The sequence below is a fragment of the Andrographis paniculata genome, unplaced genomic scaffold (genome assembly GCF_009805555.1).
Source record: "Andrographis paniculata isolate CXL003 unplaced genomic scaffold, ASM980555v1 Contig70END, whole genome shotgun sequence".
NCBI classification, from domain to species: domain Eukaryota; kingdom Viridiplantae; phylum Streptophyta; class Magnoliopsida; order Lamiales; family Acanthaceae; genus Andrographis; species Andrographis paniculata.
Window position 1 is genome coordinate 750,343 of NW_026137607.1, and position 24,823 is coordinate 775,165.

At 29.5% G+C, this 24,823-nt stretch overlaps 3 protein-coding genes across 6 annotated transcripts; 1 reads left to right on the top strand and 2 right to left on the bottom strand.

Moving 5' to 3' along the window:
- LOC127264538 (protein DA1-like) lies at positions 1-4,710 on the top strand. Of its 3 annotated transcripts, none has more exons than XM_051294117.1 (12): positions 1-424; positions 782-935; positions 1,050-1,134; positions 1,279-1,465; positions 1,652-1,772; positions 1,870-1,953; positions 2,121-2,240; positions 2,314-2,526; positions 2,617-2,679; positions 2,784-2,884; positions 2,970-3,028; positions 3,704-4,710. In XM_051294117.1, exons 2-12 carry the CDS (start codon positions 819-821, stop codon positions 4,000-4,002), a joined length of 1,449 nt encoding a protein of 482 aa, XP_051150074.1. In that variant the 5' UTR covers positions 1-424; positions 782-818; the 3' UTR covers positions 4,003-4,710. The 3 variants fall into 3 exon arrangements, with proteins under 3 accessions (XP_051150074.1, XP_051150076.1, XP_051150073.1); XM_051294119.1 differs by having other exon boundaries at positions 2,787-2,884; XM_051294116.1 differs by having other exon boundaries at positions 3-424; positions 2,772-2,884.
- A 1,396-nt stretch (positions 4,711-6,106) lies between these two features.
- On the bottom strand, positions 6,107-7,586 carry LOC127264463 (probable calcium-binding protein CML41). Its single transcript, XM_051294003.1, has one exon. The coding sequence runs from the start codon at positions 6,966-6,968 to the stop codon at positions 6,402-6,404; it is 567 nt and encodes a 188-aa protein (XP_051149960.1). The 5' UTR covers positions 6,969-7,586; the 3' UTR covers positions 6,107-6,401.
- A 4,407-nt stretch (positions 7,587-11,993) lies between these two features.
- Positions 11,994-14,345, bottom strand: LOC127264519 (uncharacterized). Of its 2 annotated transcripts, none has more exons than XM_051294088.1 (2): positions 14,192-14,345; positions 11,994-12,931 (listed from the first exon to the last, which is right to left on the bottom strand). In XM_051294088.1, exon 2 carries the CDS (start codon positions 12,928-12,930, stop codon positions 12,208-12,210), a length of 723 nt encoding a protein of 240 aa, XP_051150045.1. In that variant the 5' UTR covers position 12,931; positions 14,192-14,345; the 3' UTR covers positions 11,994-12,207. The 2 variants fall into 2 exon arrangements, with proteins under 2 accessions (XP_051150045.1, XP_051150046.1); XM_051294089.1 differs by having other exon boundaries at positions 11,994-12,956.
- Between the last annotated feature and the right edge of the window lie 10,478 nt (positions 14,346-24,823).

Consider the following 24,823-nt stretch of genomic DNA (forward strand, 5'->3'; position numbering starts at 1 on the left):
CGAAGAAGCTTGTACTGGGTCGTCGTCTGCAAGGGACCCATCGCTTAGCGCCGTGGCTAACTTGCACCTTCGAAGCAATCTTAACGTTTCTCAGTCAGACGTATTCGGGATTTGACTTCGGCGGCCATAGATAGCATAAAACTTCTTCAATTTTCGCCTTGTTCATATTGCGTGACGACTTCTCCCACAAGCTCTGTTTTATTTGGTTCCTCCAGGGTTTTGAAGAAGAAGAAGAACGAGACCTTCCTCGTCCATTCGTCGTCGAATTTCGTGTTGTTGCTTCGAAGATTCTGTGTCGAGAATTCTTATTTTTATTATTGTTATTCGGATTGGAAACATCCGAATTGCTACTCGAATTCTTTGGTTTGTTTAATTGATCTTCAGCTGCGTTGCCTTCCTCCGTCTCTGCAATTAATCATCTCAGGTCAGCTTCGGAATTTTCCGATGTTTGATTTCATTTATTTATGAGTTAAACCACTGTCCGTTCGATTGTTCTGAATTCGTGTTGTGAGAATCAAAATGGATCAACAATCCTTTTCTATGATCAATTCATGAAATTCTGTTTCGCCTTAGCTATAATTGCTCTACTGTTGTGTAGCATGAATTTGATCTGCACTTTGAGCTATCGAAGTTTTGATTCTTCTTATTGTGTTAGGGATTGAATTCTCAGAATCTTCCAACTGCAAATGTTGAAAAACAAAACGTGAATCGAGGTTTTATTTCGACATCTTTCTGATTGTATCTCAATTTGCTCATTCTTCCATGGCTTGTTCATGTTCAGGTTTTCATCGACAAAAATAGTAATCAAGCTTTAGTTAATGGGTTGGCTTAGCAAAATTTTCAAAGGTTTGAGGCACAAATCTGTGGAAGAACGATATGATTGGAGATCTGGAACCACTACAGATACCTCAGAGAATCATCCATCAACATCATGGGTAATAATTCTTTATAATCGATTATCTGATGTACCATTTGATCTTTGGAACACTTAGGCTTGTCCATTTAATAATTGTATGAAAATCTTATCCATGGTTGTATAATTGATTCAGAATTCGTCTAAGGAGTTCGAAGAAATAGACTGTGCTATAGCACTGTCTCTTTCGGAGGAAGACCTGAAAAAGAATGTCGTCATTGGTGAGCATTGCAGCAATCATCTTAGTAACCTTTTCAGGAATTTTGAATTAAATGCATACCTTATCTGCAATGGATTGATAATTTTTGGTAATGTTCATATGTGGATTGATCATGAATACATTGGTATCGATTCGTTTTGTGTAGATAGAGAACCACAACAGGTTGAAGACGACGAACGTCTTGCTAGGGCACTTCAGGAGAGCTTGATCATCGAGTCTCAGCCGGGACCCTCGTCTAACAATGGCTACAGTTTTGGGAATGGATATGGCTACAGCCATGGAAGCGATTACCTCTACCAACCCCTAAACATTCCATATCCCTCAAATTTCAGGTAATTCAGCTCTTGCGACTACAATTCCGATGTTTGTTACACAAACTTTACCATTGCTGTTTAAATTCATGTTGCTAGCTCGAGAATTACGTCCACACTTAATTTATAAAGTCTGATTTCTAATAGTATTGAGCAAGATGTTCTTTGGTTTTGATTCGAGTTATGTTCAATCTGTTTTGGCGGTAGGATTTGTGCTGGTTGTAACAGGGAGATCGGTCATGGAAGGTTTTTGAATTGTATGAGCGCCATCTGGCACCCGGAATGCTTTCGATGCCATGGCTGCAACCAACCAATATCTGATTATGAGGTGTAAAAAGATACTCGTCTCTGAATATCTGCCGTTTAATATTTCCTATTATTACGTCCTAAATTCTTCCCTGTTTTCTGGGGTCGTTTTTCTGTAGTTTTCTGTCTTTGGCGGCTATGCTTACCATAAAACTTGCTACAAGGAATCGCATCATCCGAAATGTGATGTCTGCAGGCAGTTTGTAAGTATTGTAACAGATTTCGTTCGTTTGAATCTTTCTAGAAAATCGTTTATTCAGTTGCCAATCATGAGAAGTCCATGCTTTTACACAAATCGATCCTTTTGACGTAATCTGTCGTTTATTTGTTCGTTTAAGGAAGTTTAAACAGTTGTTATATGTCCCGACAGATTCCCGTAAACAGAGCTGGTCTTATCGAATACAGAGCGCATCCATTTTGGTCCCAGAAGTACTGTCCGAGACACGATCAAGATGGAACTCCACGTTGCTGTAGCTGCGAGCGCATGGAGGTAAATTTTCAACCTTATTTTAGAACGTAATTCATTTTATCCGAACTGATTGTTCATACACGGCTTGTTTTAGTCGTGGGATACAAGATTTGCTCCTCTAAACGACGGTCGAAAACTCTGCTTGGAGTGCCTCGATTCGGCAATTATGGGAACCAAAGAGTGTCAGCCCCTCTTCAACGACATCCAGCGGTTTTTCGAAGTTTTGAACATGAAATTGATGCAGAAAGTACCATTGTTTTTGGTTGAGAAACATGCTCTGAACGAAGTCATGGGCGTCGAGCGACATGTAAGAAAATTGTCTACAAGAATTGAAATAATCGCAACACTTTTTTGCAGCTAATCATCGCTCTTACGTTTTCTGTCAATTTATTACCAGGGTCATCATCACACGCCCGAGACTCGTGGCGTTTGTCTCACCGAGGAGCGAAATGACAATACGGTACGGCTTCCAATCGATCATCCTACTTTTTACCATACACAAAGTTTCGATTTTTTGAAACTCTACTAGATTATATCTTGATGGTTCGCCAGATTCTGCCGCAGCAGCAGCAGCAGCAGCAACAATGGAGGATTGGCGCCGAGCCTTTCGCATTAGGACGCCACTGCGAAGTTACGGCGATCATCATTTTATTCGGTCTTCCAAGGTATGTACTTACACTCGCCATTTTTGCACATTTCATTCCCCCGATCGAACACAGATTTTCATCCCGTCGTTGTACTTCCGCCCAGATTGCTGACAGGAACGATACTCGCCCATGAAATGACGCATGCTTGGCTACGACTCAACGGTACCCCCCCCCACCCCCTCACTTTCTTACATTGCCCTCGATCTTTTTATAGAGCTATTGTTCGAGTTGAATCAGTCGATTATCACATTTTTCAAATTCGACTCGAGTTCTTATCAATCCAAATTAGGGGTGAGCATTGATTGGTTCAAACCGAAAAAATCGAAATTTTTTTCGGTTCAGACAGATCGGTTTGGTCTATTCGGTTATTTTGGTTCGTTCGGTCTAAAGCCGAATTTATAAATTTAAGTTTCGATGCGGTTATGATTTTCAATTTTCAAAAAAAAAAAAAACCGAATTTCAAATAAAATAAATTTTATATCTTATATATATTATAAATTTGATTTTTAAATATTTGATCCATTTGTAAGTTGTTGGAAACATGCAATTGGGGATGAATGAATGTGCATTGGTGATAGAAATTTACAAAGTTTTATGTGACACTAATGTTATTTTAATGTTTACTAAAGTAAGGGTATTATGATAAATTTATTAATACGGGATAAAGTGTTCTATTCGGGAAATTATTAAAAGTACACTAAAAAAGATACTAAGTTTACTATCTTATCAAGCCAGAATCTACTCGACTCATAATTTTTCGTTATTTTTTCACGATCGATCTTTTGCTAGTCGAGTTCACTTATATCAACTAAAAATTGTGTAACATTTTTATGATAGGCTACCGGGGACTGCGCGAAGACGTCGAAGAGGGAATGTGCCAAGTCATTGCCAGCATGTGGTTAGAATCCCAGATTCTGTTGTCTGAACACGACAGCAACGGGACAACCTCGTCATCTTCAATGCCGGAAAGATCCTCGTTCGAGAGATCACTCAGTAAGTTCTTCAAGCATCAGATGGCGACAGATTCGTCGCCGGTGTACGGAAATGGTTTCCGGGCAGGTCACCGGGCTGTCGTCAAGTTCGGATTGGACCGGACGTTGGATCATATCCGTCGGACTGGAAACTTTCCTTACTGAATCTCACTCAGGTTCCATTTTTTGAGACTTTTTTTTTAAATTTTATTTTATTTATAAGTATTTTTTTGAGATTGATTTCATGGGAGAACATGGCAAAAAGTATTATTCACGTATACTAAATTATCATTTTTATTTTTTATTTATCTTGTTGGTAAAATATATTTTATACGTTTGCAAACTTCGTTATTTTTGTCCTAAAGTGTTATTCATGTTGTCTCATGCAAAATGATACTTCTGCAAATGTATTGGATATATTTTTTCAACCCGATAAATAAAGAATAAAAGTAATAATTAAGCATAAGTGAAAAATATTTATTGCAATTTTTTTCCCTGATTTCATGGTATTCTTTGGTCTGCCTCTTGAGCTGTATATTTAGGCTCTCTCTCTATATATATGCCTATTTTTATGAAGTTTCTCCAGTAGAAATACTTTATACAGTAATATATATGTACATATATTATATTTTTATAGCAGTTTTTGGACCTGCTTGTATATATACAATATTTACAGTGAGATTATTGGAATTCTTTGATTGTGGTGTGGTGTACTGGGTGCTCACGTCATTTGCTACACATGGTTTGCCTAGTGTGACTTGTCTATCGGATTTGGATTACATAGTATTAGGTTCGGCCGATAAATTACTTAGTGCGCACCTTTGGATAGCTACTGATTTCCACGTCATTAAAAAAAAAAAAAAAAAGAAAAAAGCACCATACATGTTTCATTTTATCGTACCATTTATGGTGTTAATTGGGATTAACCAATACTATATTGAATAACTCTAATTAACACATTATAACATTTGTTGGGTATGATTAGTTATATATTATGGTGTGTTAAACACATGTGTTGAAATCAACGGTAACATGCAGTGACATAATTAGAATCCGATCAACTAAAAGGTTAATTTTTCGAAAATTTGAAATAATATTCCTTCGGTCCCTTTTTGAAAAGAGTCTTTTGAGATTTTGTAGTAATTAAAAATATATATATTATTGTTTATTGGAAGTGTGTAAGAGATTTTGATATTTTTATTGTTAACTTCCTGTATAAAGTAATTATACGTGTAATAGTATGTTCGTAATTTAAATAAAAATTAAGGGTATTTAGGTACTAGTGTATGATTATCATTACTAAAAAAATAAAGTGGTATTTTTGAGTATTTTTGAATAAGACGAACGAAAATAATAAAATTGGTACTTTAAATTAGGATGGAGGAAGTACAATTTATTTATACATATAAATGATATAGTATTTTTTTAAAAAAACCAAATATATTCCTCGAGTTGCTATATTATAAAAATCAGGCTGCATAAAACATGATTGTTGTTAAAACACAATATACATAATACTCCCTCCGTCCAAAAGTAAGTTGTTAAAAGAAAATAACAAAAATACTTTTATTGATGTCTTATAAAAAATACTAATACAATGACATTTATATAAAAAATTATACAAATATATAAATATTTTTAATATTAAAAATAATGACCTCATATATATAAATAAAAAATTTACTTACAGACGACGAGAGGAAATATGTCCTTAAAGTTATTAATAAATAACAAACTATAACAATGGAAACTATATACACATTTATTTTTGTATTGTTTGACACAGACAAATAATACTTTTTCTTTTGAGAAGACATTTTTACCTAAAAAAGAAAAAAATCATTAAGATTGTCTAACTCTCACAATCAAGAGTTTGTTTGGATTTTATATTATGTTAACAATTTATATGCTACAGATTACTCTTTTTGGCCCGAATGTTATATTATAATTTTTATTTTTGTTTGTCCTATATTTTATTTTATTTTTTTTAAAAAAAAATTATATATTTTAATTAAATTAATTAATTCTTTTAATATATTTAATTTTACTTAAATTTGTATATCTATACTAACTAGTAACTATAGACTATTATATTTCCGCTGTCTAAAAATATCTTTATATTTTGTATAATTTTTTACATAAATATCATTATAATAATATTATAAATCACGAATACAAATATTTTTGTCATTTTTTTTTTAAATTTGTATTATATTTTTATATAATAATTACATATTATGTAAGCATTATATATACGACATTTTCATAACTCATAAAAGCATTATATAACCGCTGCCGGACTGCCCATACATGACAACCAAAGTCCTCCAGAACCCGAACTCCCTAACATAGTCCCGGACCCCAACTCCCAGAAATTAGAGAAAGAAAATTTTGGAATAAGCGGAAGCCCTTCCTTCGTCGTCTTCTCGGCACGACAAAAACAATTTAATTATAATTCAGATGAGACAATAAATAATTATTAATCACATTAATTAATTAATTAATTAATTACTTAAGAGTTTCGATAATTATTTACAATCCCAAAATGAATCAATTAATTATATTCAAGACATCATTTTGTAGAATTCATTAAAATCCAAAACCCCATTCCCATCAAGATCGAAAACCCTAATCATGGCTTCACATTCCTTCACCGATTTCACCTCCCCAAGCCGCCGGAAAACCCGCCGGAGCCCCTCCGCCGTTATGCACCCGCTTCCCTTCTCCACCTCGTACACCTCGAAAGCCCGCCGGAGCACCGCCGCGTCGTCCTCCGTCTCCCTCAGCTCCACCACTCGGACGAATTCCTCAAACCCTAACTCACCTGATCCCTCAATTTCTCCGCCGCCAGAGAACTCTCCGATGATCCTCTCCGCCTCCTCGCGCGAGACGGATTCGCCGACGGAGGCGAAGAACGCCGCCAGCTCGTCGGCGGAGATCTTTCCGTCGCCGTTGGCGTCCAGGAAGCGGAAAACCTGCCGGAATTCGCCTGTTTTGGAGGATACAGCTTCGCCGGCGGCGGCGTGGTCCGCCGCAGCCGCGGCGGTGCCTCTCTTCGACCGGCGCCGGCCGAGGAGACGCAGCTTGGAAAGCCCGCCGCTGAATGGCTTGACAATGCTCTCAATTGCCATTGATCGAAGGAATTAATTAAAATGCCGATCGAAGAAGACAAGGGTATATATATACATACATATATATATGTAAAGGGGTTTAGGGTTGGTTTGTTTGTGTTTTTGTATGTTTCTGTTTATTTTTGTCACTGTAAAAATTTAAATTAAAATTAATATATTTAATGTGATATAAATAATACTTGATGTTTGGAATGAAAATAAATATTACTCCTTCCGTCCTAGATATAGTGTTTGCTACACTATAGACACTATAGGCACAGTATTTTAGGAGGGGTGTAATTAGTAAATAATTAAAAATGTATTAGTGAAAATAATTATTCTATAATATAAATAATTATAAATTAAAATTAAGATAACTAATTAGTTTAATTAAAATTAAAAAAAATTAAAAATTTTAAAATAAGATTAAAGTGTAATCATTTTTAAAAAATAAAAATGACATGGTACGTGGGACGGACAGAAATGGCAACATGGACGGATGGAGTATTATAAGGGTGTGTTTGTTTGTGGTTTTGGGTTTGGATTTTTTAATGGTAAAAAGTTGAATTTGAATAGTTGTTTGATTTGATATAAATAAATATTGATGTGATATTTTGAATGTAAAATAAATTTATAGTATAATATAAAAAAAATTGATTATTTAATATTATATTTTTGAAAGAAAAGAAAAATCCGGATAATAAAAATCTATATTAAAACCAACAAAACAACATAACCTAAAAGAAAGTGAATAAAAGGGTATTTTTTTACTGAAAAATAAAACGACACTAAATTTAAACAATAATTTTTTTATATAAAAAAAAAGAATAAGAATAAATTTTAATAATATAAAAATAATAAATAAAAATATGTGTTGTAATCTTTAAAATAAAGTTTAGAGTTTATATACTCCTTCTGTCCTATAATATTATATTGGGATATAAATAGGAATAAAGTTGAAATTACTAAAATGATCTTATTAGTATTGTGAGATATAAAGATAATAGTATTTGTGTAATATATTGAAAATTGAAAGGATATTTGTATAATATATTGGAAATTGTAAAGATATTTGTAATATTAGGTAAATAACACATTTACTATAAAAAAAATAAAAAAATAGATATTTTGTTACGAAACAGACCAAAATAAAAAAATAAATACTTTATTGTGGGACGAAGAAAGTATATTGTGAAAATAATTTATTTCAATTCTCAAATATTAATTTCCAAACAAAAGTCTAAAATACGAACCGCCATAGCGAAGTTGCTTGGCAACTTCTTGGCGGATTTTAATTAATTCCCTAAAGAAATTATTTAGAGACGAATTTTCCAAGAAAGTTCGAGAAGGTATTTTAGGAAACTGAATAATTAAATTACATAGCAATTGCATGAATCGGGAGAAGACTTGCTCCAAATATCAATTTATTTATTTATTTAATATTATATATATAACATTATATTTAATATTTATTTATATTTTATTAAATAATTATTTTTATTATTTTCAAAACCTTGAATTGGACTTGATTAACAATTATTTACAAAATATTCCTCTTAGAAAATATGAGATAAAACATTTAGGCTGTGTTTGGTTATGATTTTCAAACAAATTTTATTACTAATTCAATATATACGGTTTCTAATAAAAATAAACTATTTACATTTATAAAATATTAAATCAAAATTCAAATAAAAACTCAAACTTACGGAAAAACCAAACAAACCCCTAGAATTTGTTTGATTTTGATTGAAATTGAGTATTTAATTTGAATTTTTGTTTAAATTGAATTGTAACATGATATTTTATAAAGAAAACACCTTATCTATCTCACCTAAATTGTCATTTTTACCGTAGATACGAGAATAAAATATTATAATTAGCAAATAATTAAAAAATATATCAATAAAAATAGTTACTATATAATATAAATAATTATAAATTAATATTAGGATAACTAATTAATTTAATTAAAATTAAAAAAATTATAAAGTATAAAAGTTAAATGCCGTTTAAGTGTGATTTTTTTTCAAAAAAAAAGGATAAATTATATGAAACAAACGAAAATTAAAATATGAACAATTTATGTGAGATAAAGATAATAATATATTTTTATTAATAGTCGTACGTACCGAATAATATTTATTTGTGTACTAAATAAAGAACAAACAAATTTATGTTACATCAAAATAAATATTTAATTTTATTCAAAATATCATATTAAGTCCGTCCCAAACACCGTGCAACATTTTATTTTTTGTATGTCTCAAACACCTTGCAATATTTCTAAATTAGTAAATAATTAATTATATTTAATCTATATCTCCACGCTTTATCTCATCGCATCACCCTAATAAAAAAATAAAATATACATTTCTATCTCAATCACATCACCTAATTATTCAATTATCTCACTTAATACACTAATTAATTGGGTAAATTTATGTAATTTTACTTTTTATTTTATTTTAATTATTTTTTTTGAACCTAATACAATAAAAATATGATAAAATAAAAATAAATGTCTAATGTGATATTTTGATGAATTTTGGATAAAAGTATAAATAGAATAAAAGTTTAGATAAATAAATGCATTTTTAAGTCATGAAAATTTATATTGATAATATAAAAAATAATATTTTGTATTGAATTGTTAATTTTTTATAAATGAATATATACAGTGTAAAATTATATATATATATATTGTATTTTACTACCTATGTCTCTTAAATAGTATTTATTTACTTTTTGTATGTTAAATTTTGAATATTAATGTTATATTCATATGCAAGTAGAAATAAAGAAAAAAAAGTAAAAATATTTTTATTAGTGTTGTATAATATAAATTTAATAATATTTGTCTAAAATATTATATAAATAAATATATTTTTAATATTATATACAATATACAAAAATCAAATGAATAACAAGGTCTCCATTTACTGTTTACGTCATTATATTTAACATTAAAAATATTTTTATATTTATATAATTTTTTGTACAAATATCGTTATATTAGTATTATAAAACACTAATAGAAGTATTTTTGTTATTTTCCTTGGATTTATAATATGTTTTGATGTAATAATTAATATTTAAAGATCAACATACAAAAAATAAATTGATACTTAATTACACGAGTGTGTTCTTTTAGTCAAAATTAAAATATATTTTTTTCATAAAAGAATAATTAATTATACATATTTATTATTTTTATATTACTTACACAATTTTTTATATCTAAAAAAAACATTTTATCAAACTATTTAAATATATATATATATATACCCATACTTATATTATTTCTTTTAATAAAAATAGTATATAATGTTAGATTGTTTTTAATACCGGAAATTGAAAGGAAAGGCCGATGGTGATGGGAATGGCATCTCATCTCCGAACGAGGTGCTGCCGGAGAATCACGTGACACTGGGATTGTGTTCTTTTAAAAGACTTCAAAAATTTTACTATTTATTATTAATTTTTATCTAAAAAAAATATCAAATTAAATATTTACTTTTTATTTTTTTTTATTATACTATTTTTATTTTTATTTTGAAATTTTTACCAATAAATAGAGAAAAAAAAATATATAAAATTTTTCAGATACAAATGAGAATGATGAGACTCGAACTCGAGACCTAGTCAGGCTTTTTGATATGGTATTTAAGTGTATCATACCGCACAAATGGGAACGATGAGACTCGAACTCAAGACCTCACCAAGCTTTGATATGGTATTTAAGCGTATCATACTGATAATTTGCAATTATATTGAATACCAAAATATAAAAATAATTACAATATTTTCAACATATACCAAAAATATCAATTTATATATTGTTGTAGTACCAAAAAGGTTTTGTACTGAAAAAAATTGTATTTTCAATATTTTTTGGCACAATAATTCGATATTTGATTCTTTTTTTCACCCCTACCTTAGCTAGCAATACAAAATTTTACAATATTAAGACAAATTTTCTTTCAACAAAATATTATATTCAAAAACTTACTTCCTCCCTCACATAACAAATTATCTATATTTTCATTTTAGTATATATTACACAAATGTCATTACCTTTATATCACACAATACTAATAAAGTTATTTTAATCATTTTTACTTTATTCCTACTATATCTCAATATAATACTAATATTTGTAAAATTCCGTAAAAAAACAGACGGATACACAGTTATGGTACAAATTGAGTATTTTAAATTTAAAATATTATATAAAACATATGAATTTGTTTAGTTTGGATTTAAAACTTAATTTTTTATTTGTCTTTTAATTTATATAATAATTAAAATGATATTTTATAATAATAATAATAATAATAATAATAATAAAATAGTATACTTTTATTAGAAATTGTAGAAGCTTAATTATATGTTTTGAGTTTAAAATAAACGCACCCTATATTCATACCACGTTAAATACATTTTTTTATTTTAACCAACCCAAAACTCCAAAAAACTTCCAAACGAAAAAATCTAAACACAACTATGTAGGGTGGGTTCATTTTGTAGTTTTGATAATCATATAATTTTTTTTTTTTAATGTTAGACTCTATTTTCATTGAAATTCTGGAGTTAAGCCAAGAAATTTTGAGAATAATAAAAAGTTAGAAATATCTAACTTAATATTCTGCGCTTTATAAAACTTTCAATAAACTTTTCTATATTTTCTCCCGAAATTTTTTTTTCAAGAAAAAGGCAATGCTGACATTTTGTGTGCTCCGACAGAAATTTTTTCAAAGAAAATGTGAGGTCTTTGAAAAAAATTCTGCCGGGGCGCGCAAACATGACGCACGAAAGGGGAAGTCACCTATTCCTCGAAAAAAAAAAAAAAAAAATTCCGCAGGAGCGCACAAACAAGAAACAAGAAAAGGGAGGTCCCGATTCTTGTTGTCATGATTTTGTTATGGAAAAGTTTCTTGATCCTTCGTTCTTTCTATTTCACGACTAAGTTCCAATGAAGTTGCGACTCCTAAGGCAAACGGGCATTATATTTGCGCGCACAAGCGCATCCAACAATGCATCGCATTGAAAGAAACCAAAACAGCAGCACATAAATTTATTAGCCAAACGCCATAAAAGATAATCTAAAACACATACGTCCGCAAATGACCAAAAACCACATTACCATAAGAAATGCGAGCAGAAGGAAGATTACCTGAGCTCTAGAAAATGTACAAACACGATCTCAGAAATCCATAGCAACTTCGAGCACCGATCACCATCCACATCAGAATCCAATTCAACTCCAAATCAGAGCCATAAGAACACTGAAACCGATCACCAACAACAGCAACTTCAAAGTCGAATCCGCCTGCTGCTGTTGTTGATTCCCACGATGAGGAACTCCCGAAGCGTGCCCTCCATGGAACGCATTCGAATATCCATACGCAAAACCTGGCCCCGGACCGTACAAGTTGGCATTATGCAATCCATGGACTTGAATGTTAAAAAATGACGGAATCAGACCACCAAGCGCCGCAGACAGCGTAAAATTCCCAAATCTAGCAGTAGCCATAGGCGCAAAACCTCCGAAATGTCCAAATCCGCCCATAAATCCGTATCCTTGCTGCGCAAACGCATTGGCATTCGCGCTAGGATCGGGGGGAGGCGCAGTCTCGGGCCTCTGTCCGCTAGGACGCTGCGGAATCTCGACACCGGGAATTGATTTTGAGCGAGGATCAGTCGAAGTCTTTCCCCGGCCATATAAAGGGACTAACTTATCCTCCTCGATAAGAGCCTTACAGACAGGACATTCCTGGGATTGAGAATGAATATGAAGCCATTTGTAGAGGCAAGGCCAGCAGAATAAATGGCCACAACGAGTGACGATCGGATCTTGAGCCAAATCGAAGCAAATGTTACACTCGAAATTTCCAGCATCGCTGCCATTGTTGTTGCTACTGCTTGTGCAAGAGGGGCTTGGGGGCTGCCTAAACGACGATTCCCCAAACCCGCCATCCATCCTTCAATGTATAAACACCAAATTACCTATCAGCGAGTTGTAAAATGGCAATTAAAAACACAACCAAACACGATAAACAATCAAGAACTATTGAATGAATTGATAATCAAATCGAAGCTATGCCACTTTCAATCTCAAAACACCAATCGTCAAGTTGTAAACTGGTAATTAAAACACAAGAATCCAAAGAAACAATCAAGAACTATTAAATTATTTGATAATCAAATTGAAACTATGCCACTTTCAATCTCAAAACACCGAATTACCTAGCGTCAAGCTGTAAACTGGTAATAAAAACACAACCAAACACGATAATTAGATGAAACAATCAAGAACTATTGAATTAATTGATAATCAAATCCAAGCTATGCCACTTTCAATCTAAAAAAACCAAATTACCTATCATCGAGTTGTTAAATGGTAATTGAAAACACAACCAAACACGATAATTCGATGAAACAATCAAGAACTATTAAATTAATTGATAATCAAATCTAAGCAATGCCACTTTCAATCTCAAAACACCAATTACCTATCATCGAGTTGTAAAACGTTAATTAAAACGAAACAAAACACAAGAATTCAAAGAAACAATCAAGAACTATCAAATTATTTGATAATCGAATCTAAGCTATTCCACTTTCAATCTCAAAACACCAAATTACTTATCATCGAGTTGTAAACTGGTAATTAAAACACAACCAAACACAATAATTTGATGAAACAATCAAGAACTATTACATCAATTGATAATCAAATCTAAGCTATGGCACCCACAGTAAATCCCACTATCCATCTTTCAATCTCAAAACCCCAAATTACCCATCAATTTGTAAACTGGTAATTAAAACGCAAACAAACACAATAATTCGAAGAAACAATCAAGAACAGTTCCATCAATTGATAATCAAATCTAAGTTATGGTACCCACAGTAAATCCAAATCAAACCAAGCGTAAAACTCAACCAAAACAATTATCCGACGGGTTACATCGTCGATTTTGCGGAAATAAAATTCCAAATACTCTAATATTGAATCCACATATCCCAAATTTGCAGATAATTACCAATCCAGCTCCGAATTACACAGCACTGTGATTTTTGACAAATTTTCCCAAACTTTTCAACAATCAAACCCTCAAAGAAGAAACATTGCGTGATTAAAATCTTTAACAAACGATTAAGATGACCTAACCCAAATTTCACAGCAAGAAAAAGAAAAACCCTAGAAATACACGATTAAGAGTGGTAACAAGATTGACCTTCGGGTCGAAGAGAACCACTGGATCGAAGATCGAACCAGGTCGGTACGAGCACGAGAATCCAATTCTAACCGGAACGAGAAGGAAGAGGGGAAACCGACGCGAAATTTCTAGAGATTCGATGCAAGCCACGTGGCGAAATCTTATTGGGTGCTCGGTAGCATTGGCAGTTACTCGCTATTAAGGCATTGTTTGGTTGGCAATTAAAGTTAAGTGTCAAACACTTCAACTTTTTCCTATTGCATTCTCAGGCGGTGTAAGGTATATCTAATTATATAATAAATTTATTAATAATATGTAATTGTTGAATAATACAAAAACATATTTAGATATTATTTAATATAATTTTAAGTTTGTGTAGTAATTATTATTCAATTTCGTTTATATTCTATTTTGTTTAATTTCTTCTCGTGTACAATTGATCATTTTCATGTTTTGTTTATGATAATCCAATGAAGATAAATACGTTGAAAATTGTACAAAATTTAAAATTTAAAAATAAAAAGATATAAAATTATATATCAAGATAATATAAATAATTATAGAAATATATCATATTAATTTTTAAAGTTATTTATTTAACAGAGTTCGGGATGAGTTTTTGAATAAATTCATAACTCGCCCCGGATCCGATCGAATTTAAATTCTTTAAACTCATAATATGCCACGAACATTAAATTTCAAATTCTAACCCGCTTCATTAGCTCCGGAGTCGAGGCCAAAATCCGTCCCAATTGTCATCCCTACGAAATATTGTCATGACTTTTTAAAATACAATTTTTTAGTTCTATGACAATGCAATAATACTGTTTGTATATCTATTTGATTGATTATACAAGTGTGTTTCTTTTCGGTTTTTAGGTGATCTTTTACTATTTTATTTTTTTGCATAAATTATCAAGTTAAATATTATTTAAATAACAAAATTCAAACTTAAAAAAAAAAAAAACACATTTAAAATTTAATAGTGTGTTTGTTTGGGAGTTTGGATTTTGGATTGAGATTTGAATAGTAAAAAATTTGAATTTGAATAGTTGTATGATGTGATATAAATATGTATTGATGTGATGTTTTGAATGTAAAATTGATTTTTAGTATAATATAAAAAATAAAAAATAGGTGTTTGATTTGATATTTTTTGGGGGAAAAATTTGTGTGAATAATAAAAATTCACACAATTCTTTCAAACAAACACTGGATTGTAATGAAATATGTTGGTTTAATAAGGTAAGTCAATTACCATCGATCAATCTTGAATATCTCTTATAGCTTCTATCATATACATGTATACATATATCTTGGACAATTGTTTTATGTAAGCTATTTTAAAATATGCTTTATTGTTTTTAAAATCTTTTGTATATAAAGATGACACAACTATATGAAATAAACATACATAAAACTACAAAATAGAATTTTTCTTCTATTTCTCTTCTTTATATTTTTGCCCCAAGACCATATTTATTCCGATCTATATTCATGGCATTTGGAACTCTAGTCGATACTAATGGCTTAGCTATAATAAAATAGTACTCCCTCCGTCCCAAACATCCTGCAATATTTCCTTTTTGTTTGTCCCAAACTCACTGCAACATTTTCAAATTTAGAAATAATTAATAATATTTTTATACATATATTAATATACACTTCACTTTATCCCATCAAATCACTCAAAAAAAAAAAAAAAAACAAATAATTATTTCTCTCTTCAATCACATCACTTAATATCCAAATCATCTCAAATTACCGTACTTAATACTCCCCACCTAAATTCCTGTGCCAAACACAAATGTTGTACGATGTTTGGGACGGACGGAGTATAATTTATATTCTATTTGCAAACATCTTTATTTATGCGAAAATACAGTCATCTTCTAGACTTGTACAAAAAGTGGTCAACAAATTCGTATACTATCCAAAGTTCTGATACTTAATAGTGAAAAACAACAATCGATTGTGTTTCTATCATCTATACTACTAAAGTGACTAAACAATTTTAGCTAAATTCATAAATTTTAGAATGTTTTCATACCCATAGAAAATAATGATTTTTTTTATTAAAAAAAACAAATAAAGCCACTCAAAAAAATATTGGAGTATGATACTTTGATTGAACTAGATGTTCTTATTAGAGCTTAAATTATTACTTCCATATCACTTGAAATACAAGGGCCTTTATTTTCATACCAAGAATCAGAGTCCTACGGGAAGTCTAAAAAAAGAAATTTGATCAATCTAATAAATCATTGATTTATCAACTCAAAATTTTTATTAGCTCATCAAGACACGGAGATGATCAAACTAACATTGTTGTAAAGTTGTGTTAAGAAGTAATTTGAAACTCAATCTCAAAATCAATTGGTGATAAAAGTAGTTTTTTTTTCACCACTATAAATAATGAAAGTTCCCATATCTTTTCAATGTGAAATACATCTAATAAGTTGCATGGAAAAAAAATGACTCACCATTGATCCTTCCTCTGAATGCACTGGGAGAGAAGATGATGAAGAAACAAGTGAAAATTATACTAATTTAATTCATTTAATGATGAAAATTATGAAGCAATAAGAGGAAAAATATTAACAATGGATCATCTACCCAGTATTTGCACGACCTATTCAATGATCAATTGACTGAAAAAAATATGAAAAGATTCACATTGTTGCAAATCACTGTACATTGGTGGTGATTAATAAGAAATTGCAAAATAAATTATACATTTATATAAAGAAATTGTAAGTTGAGAAAAAGAATCGAGCGTAAAGAGATAATATATTCAAACTTTATGAGGAATTTTTTAAATGATATTTGGATATAAATAAAATGCGGTGAAAAGGTGCAAAAAGTCTCGTAAAATAAAGCTCCAAAGTCTTCGTACAAATAGATAAGAAATTAAATGGTTTGTCTGATTGTATTTGAAATTGATTTGAAATAGGGTGTTAATTAAAGTTTTAATTTAAATAGTATCTTAATAAAATATTTTGTGAGAAAAAATAATTTATTTTATTGAAATTGTGCAAAATAAATAATAATTGTTTTTATTTGAAATAAAAAATAAACAAACAAACAAAAAAACACACCCGCCATAGTTAATCGATAGTTGTGATACTTGCTATATATGTACTAATAATAAATTATTTCATAATCTTGATCATATTTATGATAAACAAAAAAATATATCTCCTAAAGTACATTATTTTACTACCTCTCATGTATGATCAACCATGATAAATTACTATATTGATATGAGTGTATAAAAATAAATATTGAGTATTATTTGTAAAATTATATAAAATGAAATATACAAATAATGGTGGAAACAACACCAAACAAATGTTAATTAAAGTAAACTACTCCAAAAAAAATAATTCACTCTAAAAATATTTATCAACTTTAGTCATAATAATAATAATAATAAATAAATAAATTATCAATTTTAGTATACAATTATAATTAATTTTGGCTTGATTGTTGAATAATAACATTCTAGCCAAAAAAACAAGGTCGTGTTCGAAATTTAAACAACCGGATAATCTACCGGAAAGAGCCATTTTCAAAAGTCTCAAATCGGTTTTGGAAGCTTCCGCGAAGCACCAATGGCTAGGAAACCAACATTATGAGCAATCCGAGGGCAAGGAAGAGCGTCGAGATCAGCCATGGGAAAATGTAAAATTAAACACTTTTGATTTAAATGTTGAAAATCACATCCAATTCCCAGTAAATCGATCTTTACTCTCCTTGTCGTCTCGGACTGCGCCTGTGCCGAATCGCCAATCGGCTCCAATCGATCGGCCTCGTACGCACAGAATGTTGCAGATTGCTTCTTCACGAAAAAGGAATCAACAGTGGAGAGGTTCCACCAGTTAAAGCAGCAGCGAAACCTACGATCGGCGGATTGGAAAGCCCCTGGCCGGTAGCTATCATAGTAATATTGGTAACGTAATGAAGAAAAAATTTGGGCGAATTTTGCGAGGCAAGAAGGGGCTTACCTTAACTTGTAATTAAACAACTTCATGGATCGCAACAACTTGATGTTGTCCAAGAGCTTACTGTTCTCACCTTGCACGGAAAATTGTTTGATAGTGACTTGGATTCCTAATTCTTGTTACTCCCATCGTGGAGAATTAAGGATTCCGATCATGAGAAAAATGACAAGGCAGAAAGTGTTGGTAACTCTATAGATCATCATACTCATGGATAAATATAATAGTGTGAAAATCAAATTATATTTACTTTTAGATAAAAGTGTATAATAAAGTGAGAGTAAAATGGTAAATAAGTATAAAAAAACATTAGTAGTTAGTGATTGGATTTACCGTTACTAAAAAATATGTAAATCTCTGAATTTGACGGAAGAAAACAAAAATATATAGACATTAGAAGTTAACGACTGGAGTATTAAACAATAAAATATATATTTAATTTATAGTTAATTTTGCATACATTATTAATACTAATATTAAATGAAATATAAGATAACTTTGATAATATAGAACACAATACATATAATCTAAACAATATTTAAAACAACTCTTCGAACAATTTGGCATTAACAATCAGATCTTACTCTGTCAAATTATCTTTCTCCATTAGTGTTCGATAGAGTTTCATTTTGGCAAAATGTTTGTTGTTTTTTATTTTTTCTTCCTTCAGTTGTGTTATACGAGTGAATTGTGATACAACATTTTTACTTTGAGCTCTTAGCTCTTCAAAGCCATCGGAGAAAAATTACTTTGAAGATTTTTTCGGTGCTTGTGTTTGCCTTTATTTTTACACGTTTTCATATTGGAATGACGAATTGAGAGAGATTCTTCTACTTATCACTATGTGGCATAATTATATTTGAATTAGACTAGTATCTACCATGTTCATTAATTTTAGTTTTCTTTGGGTCAATTTCACTGTCATAAGATGTTTCATAAACAACATTTGTACCACGATGACTAGCACCTCATTTTGGCTTGAATTTTAATTCACGCCAAATGTGCTCATAAATAAATGATTCGCCACAATTTGTGAAATATATTTGATTTGTCTTAGTCAAAACATCATCAATAGATTCTCCATTCATTCTTTGTTGGTTAGTTTGTTCGAAGCACACGACAGATTTTAAAACAGCTTAATTTATCTTTTGTCAACGATTATTGCATTAGTTTACACTTTTTGATGTCCATGTTTCATATTTTTTTGTCATTGTAGTAGTGATTAATTTTTTTTTAATTACTGCCTTGTTGAACTTTATTAATTGTATTTTAAAATCATATCAATTTAATCATATGTCATTGTAATAGTGATCAATCATTTATATTTTTGTCAAGTGAACTTTATTAATTGCATTGTTAAATCATATCAATTTAATTTTATATAATTGTAATAGTGATAAACCATTTCAATTTTTGTCTTATTTGAACTTTATTGTATGCATTGTTAAATCACATTATAGTTTATTATTGTAATAGGCAGCTTTGAACACACTTGCATTGTTAAATCACATCACTATTATTATGTGTATCATTAAATTTGTTTCCAACAACTTTATTATGGTACTACTTATTTACATATTTTTAAATATATTTATTATTATTACACATCATTAGTCATTACTATTATCACACTATTTATTTCATATAATATAAATTATAAATACTCTATATTGGTAAAACCTTTACACTACACTTTATTTCAAAAAATATTTGTAACAAACAATTTTTTTATAAAGAAATGTCAAATTCATCTCAAACTATTTCGAGTTCAGACTTCGATGAAGAGGATGTGATTTCTTTCTATTTGTGGATGCAATTTCAAAGTCTTCAAAATGTTATCACAAATCACGAAAAGGAAAATCATTCCCCTCGAAGAACATGAATCAAATATCGAATCGAATAGTCAAATATTTTTTTTAGAATCGAATACTGCAGTATTCAATTTGATTCGATTCATTTACAACCTACCTACAGCGTGAGAGTCAAATGTTCATTAAGGTTCATTTTTATGGTAAACGATTTTGTATTATTAACAACTTTGCATATCTATATGCTTTGAATTCGAGTGTTATATATGTATATATATATATATATTGTTGGGTAAACTGTTTTTTTAGTCCCGTAACTGGATCCCCTTATCATTTTAGTCTCGTAAGTAGAGCCTGTCGCAAACTAGTCCCATAAGTGAAATTTTTTTCGCTATTTTAGTCCTCCGGCGCTGGAGATGCCCGCGTGGCTCGCCGGATGTGACGTAGCGACACCTGGCGGACACGTGGATTTATTTATTTATTTTTTCATTTTTTAAAATTTTTTTAAAACTTATTTTTAATTTATTTTAAATTTTATTTTTTTATTTGGTACAATTAAAAAAATTAAATAAATGAAAAAAAAAAAATAAATCCACGTGTCCGTCAGGTGTCGCTGACCTGGCGGGACACCTGGCAGACACGTCACCTCCGGCGAGCCACGCAGGCGTCTCCGGCGCCCGATGATTAAAACAGCGAAATTTTTTCACTCATGGGACTAGTTTGCGACAGCTCCACTTACAGGACTAAAATGATATAGGGGTCCAATTACGGAACTAAAAAAACAGTTTACCCTATTTTGTTTTATTTTTTTAAATAGTAATAAATAAGGCTAAAAGTAGTTATCAGTTTGAGTAAATAAGATATTTTCAGATGAATAGTTTTTCTAATAAGGTAAAAATATTTTATTCAACTATTTGTTTCATTTAGGTGATATGATCTCATATAAAAGGAGATCCAATAAGGGTCTCTCTCAATTGGTGTGATAGTTAGATAGTCCCTATCATTAATTTGAGTGTCTGAGGTGATATAATAGATTGTGCTTTTTATACATGAATATGAATCATTCCTAGATCCATACAAAACATTATTACAGGCTAATGTTACAAAGATTTTTTTTTATTTTTTATTTTTATTGCAAATACCTTTTGTGTTTAGATATATTTAGTGTTGAAAATTAGTTTTAATATAATATGTTAGATTAATAATAATAATAATAATAAATAGTATTTGATTGATTATTATTATTTTTAAAATGCTAGTAGTAAATAGTGTCAAAAGTTTTACATTTTTCTTTTTCGAAAGGGGTCTCTTTGTAGGTTTTGGTGATTTGGGTGTTGAGGTTGGAGAGTAACAAAACTTTGAGTTAGAATATTTGTTTTAAGTAATATAATAAGTGTTAGTTTTGAATATAAAATTAATTTTTAGTATAATATAAAAATAAAAAATGAAAAATAAAATTAAAATTTGATCAGTTTGTAAAGAAAAAAAAAATGAATAATTAAATGTTTCGTATAAGCCTTCAATCAAACACAATTGAGATTTGTATATATAGTAAAAAAAAAATTGAAATCGAATGGAATCAAAACAAGCCAACCCAAAATTTTATTAAATTTATAATTGAGGCATGAGCTTAGAAAGCATGCTCTATTATTTCATACCAAAAATGTTCGAAAAAAAATAGTGAAAATTTTGTACTAGGTGAACCTAATATATATTCTCTACAATAATTATACTTGTGTTACTAAAAAAAAGGGAATTAGTTAAATAAATATTGAGATAGGTGAAGGAATGAAACATCTAAATCTAAATCTAGATCTAAGGGCGTGTTTGGCAATTAGCTGATAGTTCTTAGTTGTTAGCTGATTCAATTAGCTTATAGCTGTTAGTTGATTCAATTAACTGGTTTGACTAGCTGATTCGATTAGCTGTTTGTATTAAAATGTTTAGTATAACAATTGAGGACATTTCTATTTTATTTTGTTTCTAATATATTCAATTATGTTCTTTTGAGTTTAGAATGTTTAAAATGTTTTATTATTAGTTATTGAAAATTGTAAAAGTATTTATTTTTATTACCGTTAAATTTAAAAAATAATATATTTTTATTAAAATATATAAGTAGTTTTTTCTATTAAAAATGCTGTAAAATATAAAATAATAAATTTTTCATGTATATATTTATTATGTTAGTTATCGATTTGTTCATTATATTTATAATTTTTAATAAAGTTGATTTATTTTTAGTATAAAATTTATATAATGTAATTTTAATATAAAACAAAATTATTAATATTTATATTTTCTATTTTATGTTGATTTTAATAAATTTATATATTTTACAATTAAAATAATTTTTATATAAAAATTAATTATTTTAAATTTATAAAAGTAAAACTATAATATAATAAAATATTCTAATATAATTAATAAATAATCAAAATATATTTATTTGTGTAAAATGCATAATAAATTTTTAAGAGCATATAAGGAATAAAAAAAATTTTACAGAAAAAACTATTTCAAAACATTGGGTAAGTTAGCTTTTCAGAAATTAGTTTTTTGGGGTCCAAAAAACTATTTCAAAAAGCTAATTTATCAAACACCTAAATTAGCTTTTTGACTGGTCACAAACAGCTAAAAGCTGTTCAATAAGCTAAAAGTTTTTCAAAAAGCTATTTGCCAAACACCCCTAAATCAATATGCTCTTTTTGGTGCATAATTTGTCATTTGGTAAGTGTTGTTTTGTTGATTGATAATGAGTTTAACTGCTCAATGGTTAGGAATTCAAAAAATATTGTATTATGATAGATATATGCCAAAGTGATTTGGTTGTAGATTGTTATGATTATTCAGACCCATTGGTTTTGAATTTTTTTCTTTATTTTTTTGTTTAATTTTATTTTACTACTTTCTCTATCCACAAACTAATGTCCTACTTTTCTATTTGAAATGTCCAACAATTATTGTCCTCTTTCTATTTTTATACACAAAATTTATTTTTTTACCTTTATTTTATTTACTCTTTTATTTTCTATATATAATATTAAGGATAAATTTGTCATTTTATAACAAAAACTCTAATTACCTAAAAATACGTGTAAATATTAAATAGGACATTAGAAAATAGACGGAGGGAGTATTATTTTGACGAGATTTTTTATAAGGTGAAATAATATGTATTTATTGAGAGTTGTATGAGCTGAATGGTAAAACGGTTGGTTTGGAGTGCAAATCAAACACACACCGCGGATCCCATTGGCACCCCTACCTAAACGAGACGCCGGCCACATGTGTTGTCATGTGAAGACTATGGTTCTTGGCCACTCCCAGGAGCTCGGTTCCATGATGTCTAAATTTGCACCCACTATATATCGCTGGTGCTCAGGGGACTTGGGATCCCTGGAGTGGGTAAACACTACCACCCGGCTGCATATGCTCCTGCATGTACGTACAAACACATAGGGTCCTTTATATCAATTTTCTTAAACTTTATTATTTGGACTTTTCGTTTCACTAAAAATAAAATTATATTTTTATCTCCTAAAATATCCTATTAAATATTCTCTCCGTTCGAAATATTCCGTAATATTTTTTTTTGATATGTCTCAAACATCCTACAATATTTCCAAAATAGGAAATAATTAATTACACCTAATCTCTATTCCACACTTTATCCCCTCATATCATCCAAATAAAAAAATAAAATATATATTTCTCTATTCATCACGTCACCTAATTTCTAAATTATACTACTTAATACTATCCACCTAAAATCTCGTTTCAAAAGTAAATATTGCATATTGTTTGGGACAGAGGGAGCATTATTTTAATACCAAAATTTTTCCAAACTCAACGCACCCTATTAAATATTAATGACTATCAAGTGGTGAATACGGTACTCCTCTCTCTCTATCACATAAACTATTCAGTATTTTATTTTCATTTGTTCATCATAATTAGAAAAAAAATAATTAAATATTAAATTTTACAATCTATAATTTTTTTTAATTTTAATTAAATTAGTTAATTATTTTAATTTAAATTTATAATTATTTATATTATTTCCTCCATTCTAAAATTATAGTCTTAGTTGCGTTGGACACGAAATTTAAGAAATATTGATAGTAGGTAAAAAAAAATATGGGTAAAAGATTAATTTGTCTTTGTGAGTGTATTAGTGTAAAAAATAGTGACAATTATGTAATAATAATAAAAAAATAATAATACTTTTATAATTATATTATCATTTATAAAAATAAAATTATTATTTTTTAATAAATAAAAATAATAAATAAAACTATTATAGTAAGACGGATGGATTATATTATAATTATTCATTTATTTAGGAGGGAGTATAAAAAAATCTAAAGCCATCAGTCCCACACGTTTTCAACCGACATTTGACGTGCATTAACCACCCCCCTGCTCTCTGTACTGACTGCTCATTTGTCTCAATTTTTTTTTTTATAGATATAATTTGAGATCTAAATTAGGTAGATGCGATGGAGAGAGAAATGTATATTTTATTTTTTTTATTTGGGTGATGAGATATGATAAAATGTGGGGTAGAGATTAAATATAATTAATTATTTCCTATTTTGAAAATGTTGCAGGGTGTTTGGGACATACCAAAAATGAAATGTAGCATGGTGTTTGGGACGGAGGAAGTAAAAGTTTTGAATTTGAATGGTTGTATGCTGTGATATAAATAGGTAGTGATGTAATGTTTTGAATGTAAAATTAATTTTTAGTATAATATAAAAAATAAAAAATAGGTATTTAATTTGATGTTTTTGAAAAAAAAAAGAGATGAATAGTGTAAATCCAAATCAATTCCCCAA

Excerpts from the sequence above, each read along its gene's own strand:
- LOC127264538 (XM_051294116.1), top strand. The coding sequence starts at position 819 with ATGGGTTGGCTTAGCAAAATTTTCAAAGGTTTGAGGCACAAATCTGTG. Across the intron at positions 1,135-1,278 it reads GAAAAAGAATGTCGTCATTG|ATAGAGAACCACAACAGGTT; the intron begins GTGAGCATTGCA and ends CGTTTTGTGTAG. Across the intron at positions 1,773-1,869 it reads AACCAATATCTGATTATGAG|TTTTCTGTCTTTGGCGGCTA; the intron begins GTGTAAAAAGAT and ends GTTTTTCTGTAG.
- LOC127264463 (XM_051294003.1), bottom strand. The coding sequence starts at position 6,968 with ATGGCAATTGAGAGCATTGTCAAGCCATTCAGCGGCGGGCTTTCCAAG.
- LOC127264519 (XM_051294088.1), bottom strand. The coding sequence starts at position 12,930 with ATGGATGGCGGGTTTGGGGAATCGTCGTTTAGGCAGCCCCCAAGCCCC.